A 23,965-nucleotide genomic window follows, 5' to 3' on the forward strand; every position below is an offset into this window, starting at 1 on the left:
AGCTTGCAAAATAACTTGGCATTTTCACCTAAGAACCTTGTCCTTCTTAATGTGTCATGTTTATCTTTGAATCCTGATTATTGATTAAGTAAAAAAGAAACGCAATATTTTGAATCACAGCACGCTTTTCACTCCCACGAGGAGATCTGGCAGAAGTATTAAAGCACAAGACAGAAATGAGAATAGCCCCAGTACCAAAAAACCAGAAAGTAAATTAAATGAAGCAACAAAAGGTAATCAATACTCAAAATCAAACTTCAACCTGAAGAGGAAATGGTTCATTTAAAGCAGTGGCATCAAACACATTTAAATCTTGAAGACAGTAATAACTAGATCAGAAAACCAGTTCCAGTTAATTTAAGATCTACAGAGGAAGTGTGAAGCGATACAAGCTTTTCGCCACTGTTTGGCATGGCAGCTGAAACTGCCAAATACACACATGTTTTTCACAAGTTACCAAAGCTAAAAATGTAGGGCTTCTATGAAGAGCAGTCTACTGAGCAATGTAGAATAGAGTCCCATGTGAGCCACCATTTGGTCAAAATGTTTTACTGAAAAGAATTGTGACTAAATTCTGTCCTACAAGATTCTGGGGAAAAAAAAGAACAAACGTACTGATTTGACCTGAAGAAGGTAATTAAATACTGACGTTCAGGGCTAGCTAAACCAAATCAAGATATTGCTTAATTGCCTTAAACACATTTATGTTTTGGTGGATTAAAAAAAAGTTAACAAAATTAATAAAAACAAAATTTTCCATTTTTTTTTCAAGGCTATGTCTTCAGGTACCTTTCTTCAAAGTTTCATCTCCTTTGGCCTTTAGGGAGGAGGCCCATATCTTCAGGAATCTTTCCTGAAAGTTTTACCTCCTTTGGCCTTTACAGAGGAGGCCCATGTCTTTAAGAAGGAGGTTAGTATACCAAAGTTCCCACTTATTTCCCATAAAGATTTTTTCTTATTCTTACCATCTTAATGCTACATATAGCTTTATAAATTAAAACAAAGTAGGAAACTAAGTTCTTATGGAAGGCAGGTAGAGTGAGCAATGATATTTCATAGGTCTGCATGATACACCCAACAAAATGGGATTTTGCACAATGACCCACAAATGTGGCTCAGCCCTGAACTAAGGAGGCCTTTTCTAGCATTAAAAGCAATCTATCTCCTGGCCCATTCATCTTTGTGCATAAGGTCACTTTATAATCAGGGTATAGGTGACAAATAGGAGAACACCACCTGCCCACTCAGAACTGGATTGCGACCATCAATTTATTTCCCAAACTATAGGTTACTAAACAGCTGTCAAATGGTAATGACTTTCCAATTTCTACCTATCCAGAAAGGATTTGAACTACTGACCTAGAGGTGAAAGGTTTCATTTCTCAATTCCAAACTCCCAACCCACCCACCCTTCTACTGTTTCTGAAAATCATGGTGTGGTGTTATCTCACCAGAGCTAACTTTTCAGCAGGTAGAAATGACTGAACTTGTCAAGTTACTCTATTTGGTATTAAAAGCTGCTCTTGAAGACATTAGTTAATATAAATTATAGTCAAAATTGGGGGGGGCGCCTGAAAATGCTCAGAACACCCAGAACAGCAATATATGTTGGTGAACCAATAGTTGTGTGGCTGTCATAAAACCATTTGGTAACCCCAAGAAGATGCTAAGTATCTAATTAGAGTTTTTCCATTGAACACTTAAACCATTTGGCTGTGCTCAGGTATTACACAGCTTGACTGAAAGACCGACACATATACTAAAAGACTTACAGTTCCAGGTCTTCCCCCATCAGAGGTGCTCCAAAGAATGGGAAGGTCAGAGGTTGGGGGGAGAGGGGGCATTCCTAAGGAGCTCAGAGAGTCAGTACCTTCTGAGATCGCCTCAAATATGTAAGAATCCATAGCCTCTGCCTAAACTCATCTGTTTTGGGATGGCTCCCCCCGTTAAAGTCCTCTCAGGGATGAAACCACTGGAGCAGGCTCAACCCATGCAGATCTGAACCCACTGAGCAGCCCCAAGGAGTTCCAAAATACCTTGGCTCTGGGAGGTAAAGACATATACATATATATTAAAACAGCCACAAAATTGTTATTATGGCATTTGCTTAGGGAATGTGCTAAAATAACCTGCCACCCATGAGAGCAGGTATGTCCTTGTAGAAAATGCCATCTTTGTTCAGGTTAGTAAATGGAATGTTACCCTAAGTCATAATTGCTTTTACAAATCTACTATTCTAATTAATATCTGAAAAGGAACTATGAGGCAGTCAGTCATATGCATGGGACTAATCACTTCCTTATTCAGGGCCAGTTAGGTTAGTGTGAAAGAAGAATGTGAAAAGTTATGAAAATGACTCAGGATGGAGAGGAGCAACAATGGTAAGTTTAAAAAGAAAAAGTTTATTTAACCTGGGACAAGCAGGCTATCAGACAGTTTTTAAACACAGGTAAAACAATTTAATATAAAATTTCAAATGTACCTTAGATAATAAGCATTTGCTCTACAAATGCAAGTCATTTTTACAATAATACCTTGGTTTCCTCTCCCTACAGTGAATGTATCACTCTAGGCATTCAGGTTTTACTTGCATATGAATTCTTATTATAGAGGTATGGGCCATTTACTCTCAAACTCTGAAAGGCTTTCTTTCAAGAAAGGCTAAACCAGAAGAAAAGACACATGAACAGCCAGGAAGATCCCGGTTACATTTTTAAAAAAACAAAACTTATTGGCTGTAAGTTTCATGTGAAATTGGAATGGGAAAATGAGGAAAACTAGGGACTTTTCCCTCCCTGAACAGCTTTTCCTGTCTAATCATCTTTAAGAAAGGAGGGAGGTGTGTGAGCATGCCACTCAAGGAACTGGTGCAATCTGGCAGGACAAGTGACTAGTTGACCTCTGGAAGTCCAGTCTAACCCTGTGATTTCCGGAGAAGCTTTTGAATTCCCTAGGGACCACATTACACAAATAGATATTTAAATGTATAATAATGTGTCCCCGGGCCATCTGACTCCAGGGCACTCTAAAATATGTTACAGCTTTTTTAAACCATTATAACTATCCCACAGGGTTATTACTATCACCCCCTGTTGCAATATCTACCTGCTAACATAATCAAGACATAAATAGCTCTGGGGAAGGCAGTTTTGCATCAACATCTAGCTGGGGACTCTGAGGCCTGGCTGCGATTGTCATTCCCACCACTTCATCTTGTCACACTGAGGCTGAAGGAAACGATCAAGAGTTGGGTAGGCAATACTTCATCTCTCTAAATCCCGGCTCCGCCACTTGTCAGCTGTGTGACTTCGGGCAAGTCACTTCTCTGTGTCTCAGTTCCCACATCTGTAAAATGGGGATGAAGACTGTGAGCCCCACGTGGGACAACCTCATCACCTTGTATCCCCCCAGCGCTTAGAACAGTGCTTTGCGCATAGTAAGCGCTTAATAAATGCCATCATTATTATTAATCCTTCTAGGGCGACACTGCCAACTTCTATTCACTTCCAGAAGAGAGACTGGGCCCGGGAAAACAATGTTACATTCCAGTTGGTAGAAACCTTAAGCTTACAAAGATCCTGCCTCTGGGGCTGGTGTGAGCCAGCAAAGCCAAACCCAGTTAGATTTGCCACATGTTCCCTGGTGCTCTTACCACCTGAGGTGATGGAGAGGGGGCTACAACCCATCCAGCGTATGTGAACCATAGTTCCACATATGCATGTGTACCCTAGGCTGCCAGGACTTCAGGTCCCAACAGTACCACGGGGGCTTTGCCCACATCAGGAACCCACCCCCCAGATGACCATTCTCCCACATCTAACTCCATCCACACGTACCTCTTTGTTACTCTGACTACAGCTCAGAACTCAGAGCTGTTCCTGAACTAAATCCAGGCCCTCAACTCTTAGGCTTCGATATTCTGTTGTGTGGGAATATAGGTCGATAAGCTGCTACTCAACAGTTTTGTACGGATCCATTATTTTGCATTATTGTATAACCCCTTAATGTTAATCGATTCAATATAGAATGTCTTGAATTTTTTGTCTGCCTTAGTGCTTGGACTCTTCTTGAATCTTCTTTTGACTAATGCCTCATTTGACATCCTATATTAAGCCACCCTGCTTATTATCCTTCTCATCAATAAAATTGAGTTAGCCTATTTCATAATCGTTAAAAGACAGTCCAAAATTCATGTCATCCTGGACTATCAACATTTCTTGGATGAAGACAGCAGACATCCATAAAGCCCTAATATACTCCTAGACAACATTCCAGATGCACACGCCTACTGAGCTATCTTAACAGTTAATTTAGCATCAAAATGGAATAACTGATTTCAAGTAGTTAGCCATGTCTGTCAATCTTTCGTTCAGAAGATGAAGATAGCATGCATCCTTAAAGCCCCAATATATTACTAGACAACATTCCAGATACACACGCCTACTGAGATATTTTTAACAGTTCTTTTAGCATCAAAATGGATTAACTGATTTCAAGTAGTTAGCTATGTCTATCAATCTTTTATTCAGAGGTGCGGTTATACCTAAATTTATCTTGGGAGTTTTTAATGCTTCTCACAATTAAGAAAAACAGCAGCAGTAATAAGAATAGCATTTACTGAGCACCCACTGGCACAATGAAATGTACTAAGTGTTTGCAAAGGATCATGTCTACCAATTCTATTGTACTGTACTTTCCCAAGTGCAGTGATTGACTTTGTACACATTTTGATTAATTTTGATTAAACAATTAGCATGTATAATTGAATAAGCATATATCCATAAGTACTGGGTTAAAATACACAATTTCTAGAGATGGCTGATGGGTTTATATGAGTTGGGATGTTGGGAATTAATTTGGGAAGGCATATTGTAGGAGGTGGGCTTTCACAAGGGCTTGGAATATAGGGAGGGGTGAGCCTTATCAGAATGAGAGAGGGAGGGAATTGCAGACTAGGAGAAGAACATGGGTGAAAGGGGCAGAGACAGGAAAGACAATAACAAGGAAAAGTCAGAAGGTTAATTTGAGAGGAATGAAGAAAGAGAACTAGGGAGAAGCAGGTGAAGAGGGCAGTTATGTAAAATAGGGCAAGAGTGAAAAGTTGTTACTTGATGCAGAAGGGTTCAGTGGAGGGTTTTAAGCTATGGCGAGGTGTGTGCCAAATGACGTTCCAAGAAAAGACAGCTACCTCATTTGGGAAACACTGAACTGCACGACTGTGGAGGAGTTTTAAAATGAAGTGAGTGGAAAATCCTCCCTAACAGGAAACATTTTCTTCAGAATTAGTTTCTGTGCTTACTTTTTTTCCCAGGATAAATTTATGAAATTACTAGATGATAAAATGGTAGATTTAATGCACCATTTAGAGCTTAATAAAAGATTTGATAGGGTTTCATGAGGTCTTTCTTACACAACTTAACATAGGCTGGAAATTGACAGAACTCTAAGTAGGTCTGATGAAAGGCTCTAGATGAAAGACGGGTGGTCTTCCAAGAGAGATGCCAGCTGGGTCAATTTTAGAAAAGCATGGACAAAGTAGCATATCCAATCTTAAGGAAAATGAGAATCAATTCTGTGGGATTTCCTAAGACACGGACAACAAGGGAAAATGCTGAAACAGTGCCTGGGAATGATCTGGAGTGGAAACTAAGCTACCATCAAGGAACAAAGGTTTGAAGAGGCCTGGCATGATTAGAAGGGTGTATGAGCAAAGCTGTTTTGTCGGAAAAAGCATAAGCTTATTTAGGTTGACGGAGCATCTGCCAGAAATAGCTACTGAGAACGCCAATGAGCGGGGAGGGCACTGACTGGGCTACCTGTGGGTACTGGTTGAATAGATCCAAGCTGGCAAGGATGTCTGTGCCCTGGGACACACCCAACTGCAAAGTAGGTCCCTGAATCCCATTGGTGCTCCTAATAAAGCTTAGCCCAGCACCTCACAATCCCCTAATGCATCTTAATGACTCCTATGGTGTGTGATTCCTCCGACAGGGAGTAGGCTCACCTCTGCCCAGGGGTCCAAAAGTGGCACCACTTCACCCTGTCTGAAACCCCGAACATATAAACAACAATCTTTGGCTTTAGCATTTGGGGCTACATTTCTCCGGCTGATACAACGTCCTCAAAGCTACCCTCCACCTCTGAACTGGGAAGGCTTACAAATTCACTGTAGCATATTCTGCTGACGGCTGCTTAGAAAGTGGCACGCTGAAAAACCATGTGAGATGCTGCACAGTTACCCTCTCAGTTAATGAGGAGAATGACCCAGTTAGCCGCAACAGCTGAGACCTCTAACTTTCCTCTCATTGGCATCAAATGTCTCAAGACGACAACCCATACTGGGATGCCAACTGGCATCTAGCGAAACTGAAGAGGGCCTGTGCCCTAGTAAAGAACCTGAAAAAGAAAATGAGGCTTAAAGAACCTGACGTGACTTTCTAGAGCACAAAAGCATGAATAAAAGCTACATTTGATCTACCCTTTCTGATTGTGCTAGATGAGTATGCATATTCAGAACTTGGAGTGGGGAAAAGGTAGAAAGAGAAAAGGGTAGCTGGCTCCTTAAAGAGAGTTTATGTCCTCCTACAAATATTCTGGTGCTCTAAAACTCACCAGAATGGCTACATATACAGATTTCCCCTGTCTTTGAACTACCTCCCTGGCTTTTTGAAGCAATTTAATCAAATAATACCATTTAGGTATTTGATCAATTCATTACTGAAACGTATCCAACTGACAACAGAATTTATATCACAAAGTTCCAACATTACTGCCTTGGAGCATCTCGCTGCAAAGATTATTTACCAATACAGTATCATCATCATCATCAGTGTTCTTTGAATATCTCGTGTGTACAACACTGTACTAAGCCCTTGGGAACATAAAACAACAAAAGAAAGAAATACAGTCTCTGCCCTTGGAGGGGCTAACAATCCCATGGGAAAAGGGCAGCTGGGTGTGTGACTGCATTTTTGTTAGCTAAAATGAAAATTTTTTTCAGTTTCTTTCCTAAAATACTTTAAGGATTCTTGTAGAATTAGTTACATCTGACAAACTACTGCTACAGTGCACTACTATTTAGTAACGGTCAAATAGAAAACACTTATGCCACTCTTTAGACTTCTCTACTGTTCTTTCTCAATAAAGTAAAGATAGGGGTACAGCAGTGGCCAGTCAAGTCAGTCAACTGATAGGTTAAGTCCCCATTGTACTGAAGATTGAAGGGAGTTGGAAAGGAAAAGAGATGGCAGCACATCTTAAGAGCACACAGTGTAAATGGAGGACATGAAAAGCACGAATCTAGAAGGATGTCAATGAAAATACACACAAAAAATGAGGCATTTGAGTATATAAAGGATACATACAAAACAACCACAGAAACATGGAGTTTCTATATGTAACCCCTGAGAAGCTGCTGAAGCTGTTTTCATGACTAAACCATATGGGATAAACCTGTTTTTGTATCAGATGGAAAGAGAGCTAAAAGGTGAGATTGGCATAAAAGCTCCCTGAGCTGGGAGGGGGCTAAAGAAGGGCAGCTACAAAGGTAAGTGGGTGAGGAGATGAATATGAGAGAGAGAATGGGGGAATAGGTGAGATTTGAGTGACTGGGAAAGAATGGGGTAGTTAAGTGGGAAATAAATTGGACAAAGTTAGGGGTGAAAGGGGGATAAAAACCAGAATAGAATAAATAATAACAATGCAAAAAGATTTACTACTTTTCCAAGTTTTTGAAAAACCACTAGGGTTGCAAATATTTTATTCAGCTTATAAAATAGGCCTGTCCTAACTTTTTACAGTCAGTGGCCTCTTCCAAAGTCTCCAGCTAAGGGATGCAGGAGAATTAAATATCCTGAAAATAAATGTGGCTTTACACACAAACTCTGACTCCTTCCCAATTAATCCTGGGTGATCCTGGCTGTTCCTGAGTCCTCATTAAGACAAAATCTTTTGATCAGACAATATACGGGATATCACACAGTTATAAGCCACCATTAACAACCTTCAGCTAGATGATGTCCTTAATTCATTTTTAGGACAAATAAAACTTGGCAAACCTGAAAAAAACTGTTCAATGTTTGGCAATAGATAATTCTGACGTTCAACATGCAAGTTCAACCAAACTACAACTTTTTGGCTATATGTGATACCACAAATTTTCCAGTCATCGGAGAGAAAATAAAAAACTGTATATCTGTCTATATAGTAGTGCAGACGTTTTCCAAAAGAAAAAACGATGACTAGTGTAATTTTCCTGCATTGTCAGTAATCCTGTAAATGACTACCACAGTTTTATTCTATTTCCTAATCTATTTCTTTTCTCGACAAGATGATAGTATTTATGTTATTAGAACCCTAACCATGCTCTGAATTTCACTCTCAGGTTTCTTAGGAAATAGAAAAAGGTTTTTGACAAAAGCTGACTTGTTTAATCTACATTTGGTAGTATTTATTCTAAAGCAGATTTACAGTGGCGCAAACAACCCTATTCCATTAATGTAACTGACCCAGTTTCTCTTGCTCTGGATCGGATACCTCGTGCAGCGAACAAATTTGATGACTCTGATTAGATATATTTTTTTTTAAACCCAGACTATTTTTACATAGTATTATCAGATCACCCCAACATCAAAAGGTTAAAAAGATCACCACAACTTTACAAAGGATCGAAATTTGATGGTTAAAAACATATTTTCATTGTAGATTAATTTATTAAATAAAATCTGCCACCACAAATCTGGACATGTGGGAAATAACTCTAAAATCTAGTCCCTTATTCAAGTTATAAAATAAAAAACTATGACATTATCGCGGTTACGTAATAATAGGTAAAAATAAGTAATTAGGTAATAGGTGATTATCTACAATTCACAGAATTAACCAAATTTAGAACATTAGTCAGCTTTCCTTTGCTGAAAGTGACTGTGGGCTTTGATTCATTTCAATTTTATCACGGAGATTTAAATTTGACCATACTATTTCCCCCCAAAAAAAATTTAAGTAAAAAAGACTTAATGACTTATAAAGAAAATGACACGTGTTCAATGACTTATAAAGAAAATGACACGTGTTCAAGGAAACATTTCTACCATTAGGGATTTCAAATAAACACTTTCTCATTTTATTTTTTACTGTTGCATCAAAACGTATTTATTAAGAAGTTTCAGACGCACTACTATTCTGACAACCTATAAAATACACCACCACACAATGAGCCAAGCATTAAAACAGTCCTTGACATCCAAAAATTGCTTTTCCAAAACCGAACACATGTATTCACAATACTGACAAAACTGAAGCCAAATAAAATACAAAATAAGACACAAGAAGAGATAAATACACTTGTAATGCAAAACCTATGTATCAGAATCTATGTACATACATACAAACCTATGTATGTATCAGTTTCAGGGGATCTTAGGACTAAATTAAAATACTAATAAATTTAGGGCAAAGTTTCATGTTTACATGATGTTTTCACCTTATTTTTAAAAAAGGAAACCATTTTTACTCCAAGGAGATGTCACTTTAAAAAATAGACTGAGTATGGGAGCAGTAATCACCTTAAAATATAAAGTTATATGTGTGATAAACTCTAATTGCCATTTTTTCCAAAAATCAAAATCAACCAAACAACTTCAAGGGTAATCCTACACCTATTAGCCTTACAGTTAGTCAGAACCACAACTGGGGCTACGCAAATGAACGGGCATAGATACAAGTTGTCGATGACTGGTTGTGACCCCAACTGGGCTGCCAAAATAATTGGGATTTATTGAGCACCTGCTGCATGTAGAGCACTGTGCTTGGCCCTTGGGAATATAAAGTAGAGGACCCAGTGCCTGCCCCTCAGAGGGATACAATTTAGATAATCAATTGAACTTTAGTTAATGGACAATCAATGATTTATGTGGCTCGCTGGGCACAGAATGGACTTCATCTGCCGTCCCAACTCAGGCAAGTTGGTGACAATAGGCCCTCCTCTGCTCACCTCTTAATTTTCTCCCTCACTCGGGGTACCCTTCTGACCCTCCTACCTTACATTTACCTAAATGGAAGAATTTCCATGCCATGGCTGACAATGGAGTTACGGAGGAATTAAGTACCTTGTCCAAGGGCAGACAGGAGGCCAGGGCAAAGCCAGGAATAATACTTAGGTCCTCTGAGTCCCAGGCCTATGCTCCTTTCACTAGGCCACACCTATCTCATAAAATGAGTAGTGTACAGTTAACAAGACAATTCCACCCCCTTCACACAAGTAACTTCTGATCATCATCCCAATTACTGAGGAACTTGGCTGGAATGGAGCATTTCACCAAACCGAATCTTAAACAAATGCCTCTAACACTACAATCTGCAATCTGAACTGATTGCAAAGTGATCAGTATTTCCAGAGTCTCTAAAACAGATGAAGAGTAAATGGTTAAGACACAGCATCCTAACTCTTGGGAGTTCCTTAACTAGCAAAGCAACCGCTTCCCCTCTCCTCATCTCTTCCCTCAAAAACACTTCCCCAAAACTCCTTGCCCATCTGTCCATCTCATATATGTCTGTCCATCACCAAGAGTCTCCAGACCAAAATAGAAGCTGCAAGGAGCTGAGGTGGCTTAGGAAAGATGATGAAAAGCTATAAACGAAGACTGTAGGTGGTTCCCCATCAGAGTACAGCCATTTGTGGGGCGGGGGGAGGAGAGTGTCTCACACTTTGGCCATAGAACAGATGTACAGGTCTCCAGCTTTCCTGAAGGCGCCTAGTGTATCTTACAGTCACTGAATGGCTGAAAGATCCCCAGACCTTTAAGAAGAATGCTAAGTCCTTTCCTGATCTCACTGGTAAAAAATTGGGGAGACCACAAAGAGAGGCACACACACAAAATATCCAGAATGACTCCTGGAGTTTTTGCTAGCCGAGTGGCCACGGAGAAGTTCTGGTCTCCGACTGGCCTCAGGGAAATCTCCTGGTATCTTTGTAAAAGGCCATTCTTAAGGCACCAAAAATGAAATCAGTTAATTGTGTAGCCAACTCAGAATTAGAAGTTCTTCTTCCAACTTAGTAGCACATCTATTTTCAATTTTAGAGAGATTAAAATAATACATATAACACTTTACTTTGATGCAAGGTTTCAAGGACATTGCCAGGAATAATTCTCAATCACCCAACTCACTCATTATTAGCACTTATTAATCACTTGCAGAGAGTCCTAAGCAGTTGGACATTTGGAGCTTTTAAAACTATTTTAGATCAGGCTTGTTTATATTGGGATCCCACTCTTATTGACCCATTAGTAGATTTTTATTGAAGAAGCACATCATGCTAAATTTTGAGCAACATAAAAAGTAGTCTGATGCTTTCTATTGTCGTTACTTTTAAAATGATATCATCGAGACCTTAACTAAAGCTGCTAAAAATAGATGCAAAATCAGCCAAACTGATTTTCATATCTTTTTCTTTCCCCTGTGGAAGGATTAATGATCAGTGAAATGGCCATAATAAAGGCAATCAGGAAGAGGATGTTAAAAAGTCATGGATAATCCACAAAATGGGTAATCGGCTTTTAAATAATTAGCTGAAATTTAAATTTCATGAAGAATATAATGATGGGCAGTAAAGAGATAGCCTAGTATTGTGGTGAAAGCAGCAGATAAGGAAAATTATACAGACAACAGCATTCACATGTAGTTTTGGGTGGACTATGGTTAAGTCATTCATTCAGTAGGTTGCATTAACCAAACTTTACAAAATCAAAGCACACACAGGGGTTTTGCTGTAGAGTTATATGAGAAGGGATTCAGAGAGGGACTAGATAAAATGTGGATGATTTTCATCAGGCAAGCTCCCTGTGGGCAGGGAATGATGTGTCTAACAACTGTCTTGCATTGTACTCTCACAAGCACTCAATAAATATGCTTGTCACTTTTGAGACAGGAAAAAAAAACCCGACTAAATCCAAAACAAATTGGGAGACACTGAGTTCGAGCTGAAGAAATGTATCTCAGCACCACAGATAAATTCAAGGCAATGCAATATTTGGGAATCAGAAAAACAGATAAAAATCTAACGAGGAACAGGATGCTTTGAGACAGTCAAAAGGAGATGCTAAAATGACTAAGAAGGGATGATTATGACAGTCCACGAACAGTAACACTGAAAAAAATTAAGTGGAGACCAGGTAATCAACTGTACCACATTTCAGAACAAAATTCCACTATATTCAAATAGCAATGGAAACTGACCAATGCAATCTTTTGCAAAAATCGATGACAATGACAACGATGCTATAACAAGCACTCAGTACACAACCTGAATTTCAGTTCTGGGGAAAAACCCAAGACTAAAATGCCTGGGTGGTGGAAAATGTCCCATTCCGTATTGACGGAAAAGCACAATAGAGAGTGCAGATTTTAAATTAAACTTAATTTTGATGAGCTACTGCGAAAAATCCTGTTTGAACTGGTGTCAACATTTAAAATTCATGAATGTGCTGGAACTGACTGTCCTCTATCATTCCAGCAGTGAACAATAGATGAACTCTTAATTGGTTCACTTAATTCTCTGTGCAACTGGAAAGGGCAGATGCTGATACTTAATTGCAGCCTTTCATTTTAATGTCCTGGTAAACATCATAGTTGAAACATTCAGATCAAATTATTGGCTCACATTGGTAACAGTTAAACACTGGAAGGCCATCCCACTTTCTCACTGGCCAAAAATAGTCAGGTGATATGTCAGTTCTATTCCTTTATTGACCTCCTCCAAGTTCAATACCTCTGAGGTCTGGAACAATTTGTCAATTGGATTACCTATGCAAAATGACTGCATCCCAATTAACTTTGAGGTCAATAATTGTTTTTTTCCACACCATAATTCTATCTCCCCTTCTGAATGTTAATTTTTTAAATTAAAAAAAAATACTAAACTTGGTAAATATATGGAAATTTCCTCCATTGTCATCATGAATCTTTCATAAAAACACAGAACATATTTGACAACACATATAATGACTTCGTGTTTCATGGAAAAGGATTTATAGTCACAAGAGAAGTTTCCTGGTACAATAAATCTTAATGTTCACCTCAACAAAGGCAATTAAGGTATTTTTTATTAAGTGTCACTCTGATTTTCTTAATCTTTTATGAACGAACAAATGACTGGAGCTAGTGGGATCTGCCAGTGAAGAGTCAATTTAGAGAAACAAATGATAGTATGCGAAGAGAATAAGTAGATGATAGAAAATTAAAGCTTGAGATTATCGACTATGAAAAACTGTAATAAAGGTTTCAATTTCTAGCCTTAAATCTGCTTTACAGATATTTGATAACATTTTTAAATTTAACTATCACAAAATCCTGGTCATTAATGGGTCGGACTCTAAAATTTTGACATATTTTTCTATCCCAATCCAATATTTTCAAAGGAGATTTTCAACGGTTTATAAAGTTGTACTATTTTTTAAATAGTACACAAAATTCACAAAATCTTGATACCTTGGATACTGGTTTTTATGGCTCACTCCTATATGAACAATTAACAAAGTGTATTTGGAAAAAATAAAGGAAAGCATTAAGGAATGAAGGAATAAAGCAGTGGAAAGAATCCAACACAAATAGAGAGGGAATGTTTGATGAGCTACAGATAAAGAATAAAATGAAGAATCTCAGCTTTAGTGATGAAAACTTTTTAATGTCATTTTAAAATTCCTTTTTAATTTACCACCTTTTATCAAAACTTCATACATTCCAAATAATTAACTGTAGAAAATGAAACATGCTGCATTCCATTTCTTGAAAAAATCAGGGATAGTGAGAGACAGAGGGAGAGGGAGAGAGGCAGAGAGAATGAATGACCCTGGAAGGAGGTATCTAAAAAGTCAAATTGAATTGAGATGTACATAACGTTAAGAGCGATCCTAATAAGTCCGCCCTGTTCAGCAACATTTTCAAGACTTCCTAAGTAGGAGAAAAAGCAAATCATTGCAAACAATTCTGCATTTGTTCTCAGCTGGAAATGTCTTTGCCAAATGCCTTTAACCAAACACTGGCAAGGAAATGATCTATGCTTGCTTTGAAATTGGATTACAATCTATCTACTCCATACCAATATCACAAATTTACGCAAGCCCGGTGGCAAAGACAAGAATTATAAGCACCCCCCTTCAACAACACCACCCTGACTAGCAGTGACTAGTCTATAATCACTCAGGTTTTAAGATCTACCCCTCAGGCTAACTTTTTTCCAAATGGGTATTCCTTCACTAGTCATCTTTCAAAAGTATTTTAATGGAATGGGACAGATGGAGGAGGTACACAGGGAAAAAGAAACAATTAAAACCTAATCATTTCAACCTAAGATAAACCTAAAATCCCACAGTTTGAAACAAAATAAACTCAAGAATTCCTTGTGGCCCCAACAGCCAAGATAAAAGAAATACAATCACCTAGACTTTGTTTTACTAATCAAGAAAACAAAGAAGAGTAATTTACTGTCCTTTTTCACTAACTACACAAAAAGGTGCTCCACAAAGCTGTCAGATCCCCAAAGGACATATATTTACTGGCAGCAGTTTTTTATGCTGTGTATTAAGCACTTACTGCATGCCAGGCATTGTATTAAGCACTGAGGCAGATATACACTAATCAGGTTGGACACCATCCATGTCCCACATGGGGCTTACAGTCTTAATCTGCATTTTCATTACGGAAAGGGAATGCGTTTACTAACTCCGTTATATAGTACTCTCCCAAATGCTTAGCACAGTGCTCTGTATACAGAAAGCGCTCAATAAATACGATTGACTGATTTTGCAGATGAGGCACAGAGAAGTTTAGTGATTTGCCCAGGGTCACACAGCAGACAAGTGGCAGAGCTGGGATTAGAACCCAGGTCCCCTGACTTTCCAGGCTCGTGTTTTATCCACTGGGCCACTCTGCAGTGCATAAACCAGAAGTTGATTTCATCAGAGTGTGGTCTCACAGGCAGAGACCATAACTTTCCCTGTTACGCTACGCTCTCAAGTACAGTATTCTGCATGTAGTGGGCATTCAATATACATTGATAATGAAATGATAAAAACGAATTTCAATTCCTTTAAACTTGAGTCTGGTTCTAGAAGGTATGCAAATATGACTGCAGCTTTTCTCACACAAGATCAAAATCATAAGATTGCTCTTTTCCCCTCTGGACAGTCCCATACTCCATTGTGTTTTCTGGGTGTCTGATGACCACCATACACCAAATGAAGTCTATCTTCAACCCCTTTACTCATAAGCCTTCCTCCCTGCCAGGTTTCTGCCTCTGCCTCTTGACTTTTTCCTCCCTTTACTCAGAAACATTCTCTCATTCTTCATCTGAAAATATTTCAAAGTATATTTACTGCCTATTTGAAGTCTTTCATCAAAATTCTCCAATTAATTTACTCGTGGTGCCTCTACCAAAATCCACACATAAGACAGTGGAAGAGAGACTGGGGGGAGGGAGAGGCAGAAGAGGAGGGAAGCAGCAAGTCACTTAACACCTCTGTGCCTCAGTTAACCTAAGCTACAAAATGGGGACTAAGACTGAGCCCCGTGGGAGACATGGATTGTGTCCAACCCGATTAGCTGTACCTATCCCAGTGCTTAGTACAGTGCCTGGTAATAGTAAGCACTTATTATTATTAACAAATGTCATTAAAAAAAGATAAAGACAGAGCGAGCAACAGATCCGTGCACCCCCAAAAGTCAATAGTAATGGAACGGTCAGGTGAGACACCAAAGCCGACCTGCTCTCCGACCTGAGTGATTTTTCAACGTAGTGTTAGGCCTGCTGCTTGGTGCCCTTGTCTGTGTTGCCGTCCAAGGGGAAGGTACTGAGGGAGGAGGAGGAGCAGATTTGCTTCCTCACAGATGCTTTTTCCAACCACCAGCACTTGGGTTGAATCACTGCTCATCATTCATGCAGTAGTCAAGATTTCAGAAATACCCCAGCTAATGAAGGATATCTGGTCACTGAATCCTGACCGTCACTGCCTCTTCTTACTCACTTCCCCATTTCCCTTCATTTTCATCTCTCTTTATTCTTCTCTCCCTTTCTAGTCCGTCGTCGTATGCAATTTAACTTTCCCAGTGAACTGACAGTCCAACCTTGATAGTCCATCTTCATGCTCTTTGATCATATCTTTCACCAAGGGTCTTTTTCCCTACCGTGGTTTTCCTCTTTTTCTTGCACTCGTCTAAGCATCTGGATCCCTTTCTCAGAATTCCTTATCCTATCTTTTCCATTTTTCTCTGGATGGTTTCCCAAGGTAGTCCAATCCATCTTCCCCACTAATATTCAACATTTCGATCTTTTTTTAATGGCACCGTACTAAGCACTGGGGTAGATACAAGCTAATCAAGTTGGGTATAGTCTCTGTCCCAAATGGGAGTCACAGCCTTAATCCCCATTTTACAGATGAGGTAACAGACACAGAAAAGCCAAGTGACTTGCCCAAGGTCACACAACAGACAAGTGGTGGAGCCAGGATTTGAACACAGGTCCTTCTGACTCCCAGGCTTGTGCTCTATCCACTAGGCAACGCTGCTTCTCTCTTGATCTTGCCCTTAATTTGTATGCCCACCACACACAACCAATAAACTGCAAACTGCATCTATCATTACCTCTCCTGAGACTGCCCTACAGAAAATGTTTCAGGATATAGCTATTATGAATGTGGAATAGATAGAAATTCAAATAAAAATCCAGAGTTGCAGACACGATTTAACCAGTATCAAAAAGAAAATGATTTAAGCTTTTTTATTACTCTGGAAACGGCCACTAACATTTACATCAAAATATGTTAACCTTTGCAATTCTTTCTAAAACTGCTGTCGATAAATATGTCTCTGAAAAAAGCAAGAAGCCGTTGCTACTGAACTTTTTAGAAAAGAAAAATTTCCAGAGTAAAAGTTAACATGGATTAACTTCTGGTGGAAAATTATTAACATTTGCATAACTAGCAAGGGGCTCCTGAGAAAGGCAAGAAGTCATTTCAGATATTATAATTACCGCTAATTAATAAGCCAAGTACAATGATGCATAATAAAGAGTGCTCAATAATGCACACGGTGTTCTGAAAAAAGGAGAACTAGATACAGCTCCTTCAAAAAAAAAAATACAAGAATAACATCAAAGCATGATTATTTTTATCACTGGAAAGAAAACCATGATAATCTGGGAAGTCTTTGGATGCGGGCAAAATTTTTATCAAGTCTATGCACTAATACGTCATGCTGACACTGCTTACTTAATACAATGATGTGTAAACTTTTCCCTTAACTGACTGAGACTTTTTGGCATTAACTGGTTTTCTAAACAATGGAAAAAGCATGGGACTCAAAGTCAGAGAGAGACCTTGGTTCCAGGCCCAGCTTTGCTATTAGCTTGGTCTAGAATTATGGGCAAGTAATTTGATCTCTTTGCTCTTCAGGTTTCTCATTTATGAAATGGGGCAAGATCTATGTTCCCCTGTCTCTTGTAAGCCCCCCGTGACACAGGGACTGCGAATGATCTGACTATGCTGTATCTCTGCAGGACCTGACACACAGTAAACAGCCTAGTAAGGAGAAGCAGGGTGGTCTGGTGGCAAGAGCCAGACCTGTCAGCTATTCCCAGCTCCACCACCTACCTGCTGTGTGACCTGGGGCAAGTCACTTGACATGCCTCATCTGCAAAAATAGGGATTTACCTATACCTGTTCTCCCACCTTAGACATTGGGTCCTATATGGGACCTGATTAACTTTAATCTACCTCAGTGCTTGATACAAAGTTCTTAAGTACCACAATTATTATTACTTATTAATAATAAATATCATTAATGATTATATATAATTTTTACATCACTTCTTGAAAGATTTTGCTTTGCCTTCCATGACTATGGAGGCAGTTTCCTTGCTCTAAATTGAAACCAAGCTCTTCAGATGGCCCCAGACAATACACCTGTCAAAAATACCGTGTACAGTCCAGTTCAACTCAATCATCAATAGCAGAATCATTAGGATCTCATGCAATAGGGAGGGTTTATTTACAAGAGGCTCAGACCGCTAAAGCCATGTACCTGAATATCTATCTTTTTTATTCCATTCTGTGCTAATGCTTATGTCCTGTATTAATGTATTTGTAATAAGAACAGAACAATTGCTGTAAATATCACATCTCCATTCAATAGAAAAAAATATTGTTTTCTATTGAAATGGGTTTTTAAGAATATATCTAGTTGTTGAAGACTTATCTCTGCTTGATATTCTGCACAGAGAAGTAGCAAGTACATCTAGAAAAGGGTCACCAATTTTTTTTTTGACAACCACTACACAGAATTCACGAGTTTAGTTTCCATCCTCAAACTGATGCATCACATTCTGGCAAAACCAAAAAACAAACAAACAAACAAAAACGGGCACCTATTTTTTGCTTGGTGACGGGGGACATGGAGTTTTATCTATCATTTTATTCTTTTTCTTTGGTCTGAAGAGCCAGCAACTGTTTCTAAATCAAGGTTATAACAAAAGTAAGTGCAAATTATTTCACAGCCTGCAACTCTACTCTGGGGATAGAAACTCTGCAGAAGCTATGCGTCACTACAGTATTTTCAATGTAACACTAATTACAAATAAATGGAGTACTCTAATCTGGTTAAATTAGGAGTGGCAGGGGGAGGAGAGGAAGGGCACGAGATCAGAATGTTCCACAATCATAAAATGAATGGGCAGAAAGGCCTACTTTTTCAAGTGAGGGAAACATCTATGGATGTGATAAGGATTCAAACAATCCCAACCTTATCAAAGGGAAAGAAGTAGGTAGGAAAATAGAGTGACAGTATAGCTGAGTCTATTTCAAGCTCTGCTTTACGGGATAATAGACATTCTTCAATGGGCCAGTGGACTTGGTGGATAACAATCACTAGCTGCATAAATGTTCAAAGCTAACCTCTGCCTCCAACATACTGAGAAAGCAATGAGAATGGACGGTATCAAAGGGAGGATGATCTCCACTAGATATAAAGAGGGATGAAGCTGAGAGAAGGCTATGACTGTAGGAAATTTGGACACCCAGAAGTAGGACGAAGGGAGAGCAGGTAGAAAAACTGACTCATGTCTTTTGTTTCCTCTCACCCTCACAAACCGATTTGCGATAAAAGACATAACCTTGCCTAATATTTCTCTCACGTGTACAAACCCCCAAACATAAGCAAAAACACTATTTACCTTTCTCGAAGCATAGATATCAAAAAACGGTTTGTTTCGAACGCTAAACGGTTCCTGCGTTTTGTCAATAAGCCCATTCTTCATTTTTTCATGACGAGGCGATATTATTTCTCGTTCGATGCACTGCAGTCGAATGTTGAAATCACAGTCTCCAACTGGCTGAGCCTGTCAAATTAAGCAAAATTAAATAATGATTTCAATGTTAGCAATGTAAAATTTGTGAAACTATTGCACTTCTCAACAAACGGGAAAAATATTTCAAAAAATATTGAAGAACAAGAGTGAAATCTCCTACAGAAAGAACATTTTATTAAATATAAATGATTTGGCAGGTCCAGGACGCTAAGATTACAGATAAACAACTGTAATTAATAGACAATTGATTAGATAATCCACTGGAAGTGAAAGCCCTCATAAAATAATGCCTCCTCCAGGAAGCTTTCCCCACTTCATTCATAATATTCAGTTATGTTCTAAACTTCTAATTTCAGCATTTATACATATACATATATGTACATATTATTTACATATTCAATTATTTATTGAGCTATTCCATCCTGGAATATTTTTTACTACTTCCTGTTATGTCATTGCTGTACCTCCTGCTCCCTTTATTTATAAATTATTTCTGTCAGTCTCCCCTAGGCTGCAAACTCCTTGAGGCAGGGAATATAGTCAGGCATGTAAGTACAGAGCTTCACTCTCAGTAGGCACTTAATGCATATCAGTGGACATCTGATTGAATAATTGGGACGGAACCCCCTAAAAGTAAGCTCGTCGAGGGCAGGGAACACATCTGCCAATTCTATTGCACTGTACTCTCCCAAGCAGTTAGTGCAGTGCTCTGCATATGGTAAGTGCTCAATAAATGATGTTATTTACAACTGCATTAAGCGCTGAGGTGGATACAAGCAAATCAAGTTGGACACAGTCGCTGTCCCATATGGGGCTCACCGTCTCAATCCCCATTTTACAGATGAGGTAACTGAGGCCCAGAGAAATGAAGTGACTTGCCCAAGGTCCCAGAGCAGACACAGGATTAGAATACATCACCTTCTGAGTCCCGAGCCTGTGCTCTATCCACTATGCCACTGATGATGATGACGACAATAATAAAAGCGAATCACTCTTCTCAGAATAGCTCTTTTCACTAATGTCATTGTGGGAATCATTCCTCACCCCAAATTTCTCATCTGAACAACAGTTACTATATACAGGGTGCACTAGGCATAATTACTTAGCTAACAGTATGCTAGACTAAGCCTTCAGTTGGAACAAGATGCTGCTGACAGCAAGACTGAATCCATCAGAGTGAGTCTTCAAGAAAGAATCTCTTGCACCATTTACAGACAACAGTCTGTAGGCTTGTTGTGGGCAGGGAATGTGTCCACCAACTCTTGTTGCATTGTACGCTCCCAAGCGCTTAGTACAGTGTTTGGCACACAGTAAACTCTGAATAAATACCACTGATTGACCGACCACATGCATATTTTGCCCATGAAAATACAGTCGGGCCTCCTTTTCTCGACCCTTGCCATCTGGGGTTAGCACTGCTCAAGCATTAATGGTTAAGAGAGGAAAGGTATGTCCTATCACCATCAGGACACGTCCTTCATTATCAATCGTATTTATTGAGCGCTTACTATGTGCAGAGCACTGTACTAAGCGCTTAACGTCCTTGAGTTGTTTTTGTAGTAGTGGTGATGGTTCTTGTTGAGTCAACCCCACTCTCTCTCCCGGTCCCCTCTGTCAAAACAGCTGATGGTGAAACGGGGGCAGCCTGTGGTCACGGAGCAGAGTATCTCAAACACTGAGATACACTTTCTGCAAAGGCTGTGGCTAGTTTAATTTGTTAAACAGGCTTCGAATTACGTACAGTCAGGAGATGTTTCAGCAGTTGTATAGACGTCGGTTCTAAACCAATGGCATATTTGACCGTTTGTTTCTGTGGTACTTGTTAAGCGCTCACTGTGGGCCGAGCACTGTTCTAAGCACTGGTGTAGGTATAAATTTATCGGGTTTGGACACAGTCCCTGTCCCACATGGGGTTCATAGTCTAAACTGGAAGGGAGAAGGATTTAATCCCCATTTTACAGATGAGGTAACTGACACACAGCGAAGTTAAGTGATTTGCCCACGTTCACACGGCAAGCAATTGACAGAGCAGGGATTAGAACCCAAGTCATGCTCTTTCCAGTAGGTCATACTGCTTCTCAGTAATCATGCTAGCTAAGTCACTGAGGCTAGTTAGACCTATTTTATAATAAATAGGTTATGTCCTTTTGGAAGAGATAATAACATCATTTTATAATCATCTGACAGTTATAAGATCTTTTGAAACAGAATGGTTGCCTCTTTCTTACCAGCCAGCAGGACTCGATGACAAGCAGAATTAAAAATAAATAAGATTTGTATTTCTTCATTAAATCTGTACAATAAGGGACAATTTTCCAATTTGCCAGTTACATAAACCCTCCATATTCTTTAGTATAGGGCCACAAGCATGCTTTAGCAGAGACGACCAGCATTCAGTCAGTATTCATAATGAAACAGTCCAAATACAGCATTAATTTACATCATTCCTGCACGGGTCCTAGCCCACGGAATGGAAATTCTTATTAAACCCCTCACACTACTTCAACACATCTATCAGATATAAACTAAATGAAACTTATTAAAGATTCACATCTAGATCCATAGACTAGTCCAACTAATATCAAAATCTTTTCTTCGAATTAACTGAGAGCAGTCCATACCAACCAGTTTAAAATGAGACATGAGGTAAGCCCTGCCAAAGCCCCGTTAACAGCCAGTGGTCATGTTAAAACTTGAATATTCTACCTGGCCTTTGCTATGATTACTTTAATCTTCTTTAATTATGATTACTTTAATTCTCTCATTTTGAAATTCTGATTTCTGGAAAAGTACAGGGACAGCCCCACAGCATATTAATGAGAAGGTGTTCAACTCTCATGGAATTTTTTTTCCATTAATCACCTGGCAATCTCTGTTTCACCTAAAAAATGTTTATCATTTTAGACTCAGGACAGCACAGATCTCCTCCACAACACATCACTCACCCACATATAACTTGGCTACAAAGAGGATTCTCAGAAACGCTACGTAAACTCAGAATGTTTTAAATATTTTACCTTATACACAAAATCTGATTTTGACAACTATTTAATCCCTTCTTTCATCAATTTTATTATAATGGCAAACTGCTTGAAAAACTGTGGGTGTTTGTCCTTTTTTTTTTTCCTTCCATAACTCCACTTGAAGCCAGACACATAACTCTCTTTTGGAAGAATGCTTTCACTTCTCACATCACCTACTTTGGCTTCATTAACACTTTTGAGGTAGCAGAGCTCAAAAATTTTTTTTTTAACAAAGCCAATAAAGACGAAAAGGAGTTATTTTACTAAATAACTGCACTTGCACTGTAGTAGAACCCAACCTTGAGAACAGTGGGTCATCCATTCAACTGTGGCCAAGCTGCCTTGCCTTGGTGGAAGCACTTTGCCACAACCACCAGCCTACTTAATCCCTCTCCAGTCCATACTTCACCCTGCTGCCCCGATAATTTTTCTACAAAAACACTCCAGCCACATTTCCCTTTCCCTGAAGAGGCTCCAGTGGTTGCCCATCCACCTCCACATCAAAGAGAAACTCCTTACCATCCACTTTAAACCACTCAATCACCCTGCCCCTTCCTATGTCACTTTGCTGCTCTCCTCCTACAACCCAGCCACTCACGCTGCCCCTCTAATGCCAACTTACTCATTGTACCTCAACTAAACTGAGGTCCGGAGAGGTTAAGTGACACGCTCAAGATCACACGATCTTAGTTATAAATCGCTCACAAGCTAGAAATTTGGTAAAATTGGGAGAATCACTAAAGTCCACAGCTTACATTACCCCATGGAGGCTCGGCTTCACACTGAAAACTCTTCTGTGAGGTCCTTTAAAAGCACTGAACCTATACAATAAGGAGCATTTGCTTACAAGTATACAGTTAACAGTATCCATTTTTTTATATTTCTCAATAATATTCTTTTCATGGGCTGCCCTTACGGTTGAATCCAATTATATTCCAATTTGTGCCCCGTCCCCATTTTTAGTATGTTCTACTGACAGTATTTACTGAGCATCTGTGTAGAGTACTGTGCTAAATGCTTGGGAAAGTAATAATAATAATAACGGCATTTATTAAGTGCTTCCTATGTGCAAAGCACTGTTCTAAGCACTGGGGAGGATACAAGGTGATCAGGTTGTCCCACGTGGGGCTCACAGTCTTCATCCCCATTTTACAGATGAGGTAACTGAGGCACAGAGAAGTTAAGTGACTTGCCCAAAATCACACAGCTGACAATTGGCAGAGTCGGGATTTGTAGTTACTTGACAGGATCCCTCCCCTCAAGGAAATTACAATCTAGCAGGGGATTCTGACACTAAAAGAAACTATAGCTAATAGGGAGTTGGAAGGCGGCTGGGTGCTTGAGCAGTAGGGTATGCACAAAAGCGCGAGAGGTAGCTGTGAGTACAAAAGTGATACCGAAGTGCTGAGGAGGTAGCTGGAGGGATAAGACTGGAGATAGCCTCCTAAAAGTGACTTCAGAAGGGCTTTGAAGCTGGGGAGGGCTGTAGTCTGGCAAACATGAAGAATGAGGGGGAGGTTCCAGGAAGGAGGAAGGGTTTGTGGAAGGGGTCAGAGGTGGGAAAGACTGGAAATGGGAGAGGTCTGAA

The 23,965-nt window shown here is 39.4% G+C and overlaps 1 protein-coding gene across 2 annotated transcripts in view; it reads right to left on the reverse strand.

Moving 5' to 3' along the window:
- The window catches only part of RNGTT (RNA guanylyltransferase and 5'-phosphatase), a 249,998-nt gene that overhangs the window by 141,749 nt on the left and 84,284 nt on the right, over positions 1 to 23,965 (reverse strand). For both annotated transcript variants that reach the window (XM_038761118.1, XM_038761117.1), the window contains exon 11: positions 19,220 to 19,384. In XM_038761118.1, coding sequence (XP_038617046.1) covers positions 19,220 to 19,384 — 165 coding nt within the window. The remainder of the gene's footprint in view (positions 1 to 19,219; positions 19,385 to 23,965) is intronic.

This window comes from Tachyglossus aculeatus, chromosome 19 (assembly GCF_015852505.1).
Source record: "Tachyglossus aculeatus isolate mTacAcu1 chromosome 19, mTacAcu1.pri, whole genome shotgun sequence".
NCBI lineage: Eukaryota > Metazoa > Chordata > Mammalia > Monotremata > Tachyglossidae > Tachyglossus > Tachyglossus aculeatus.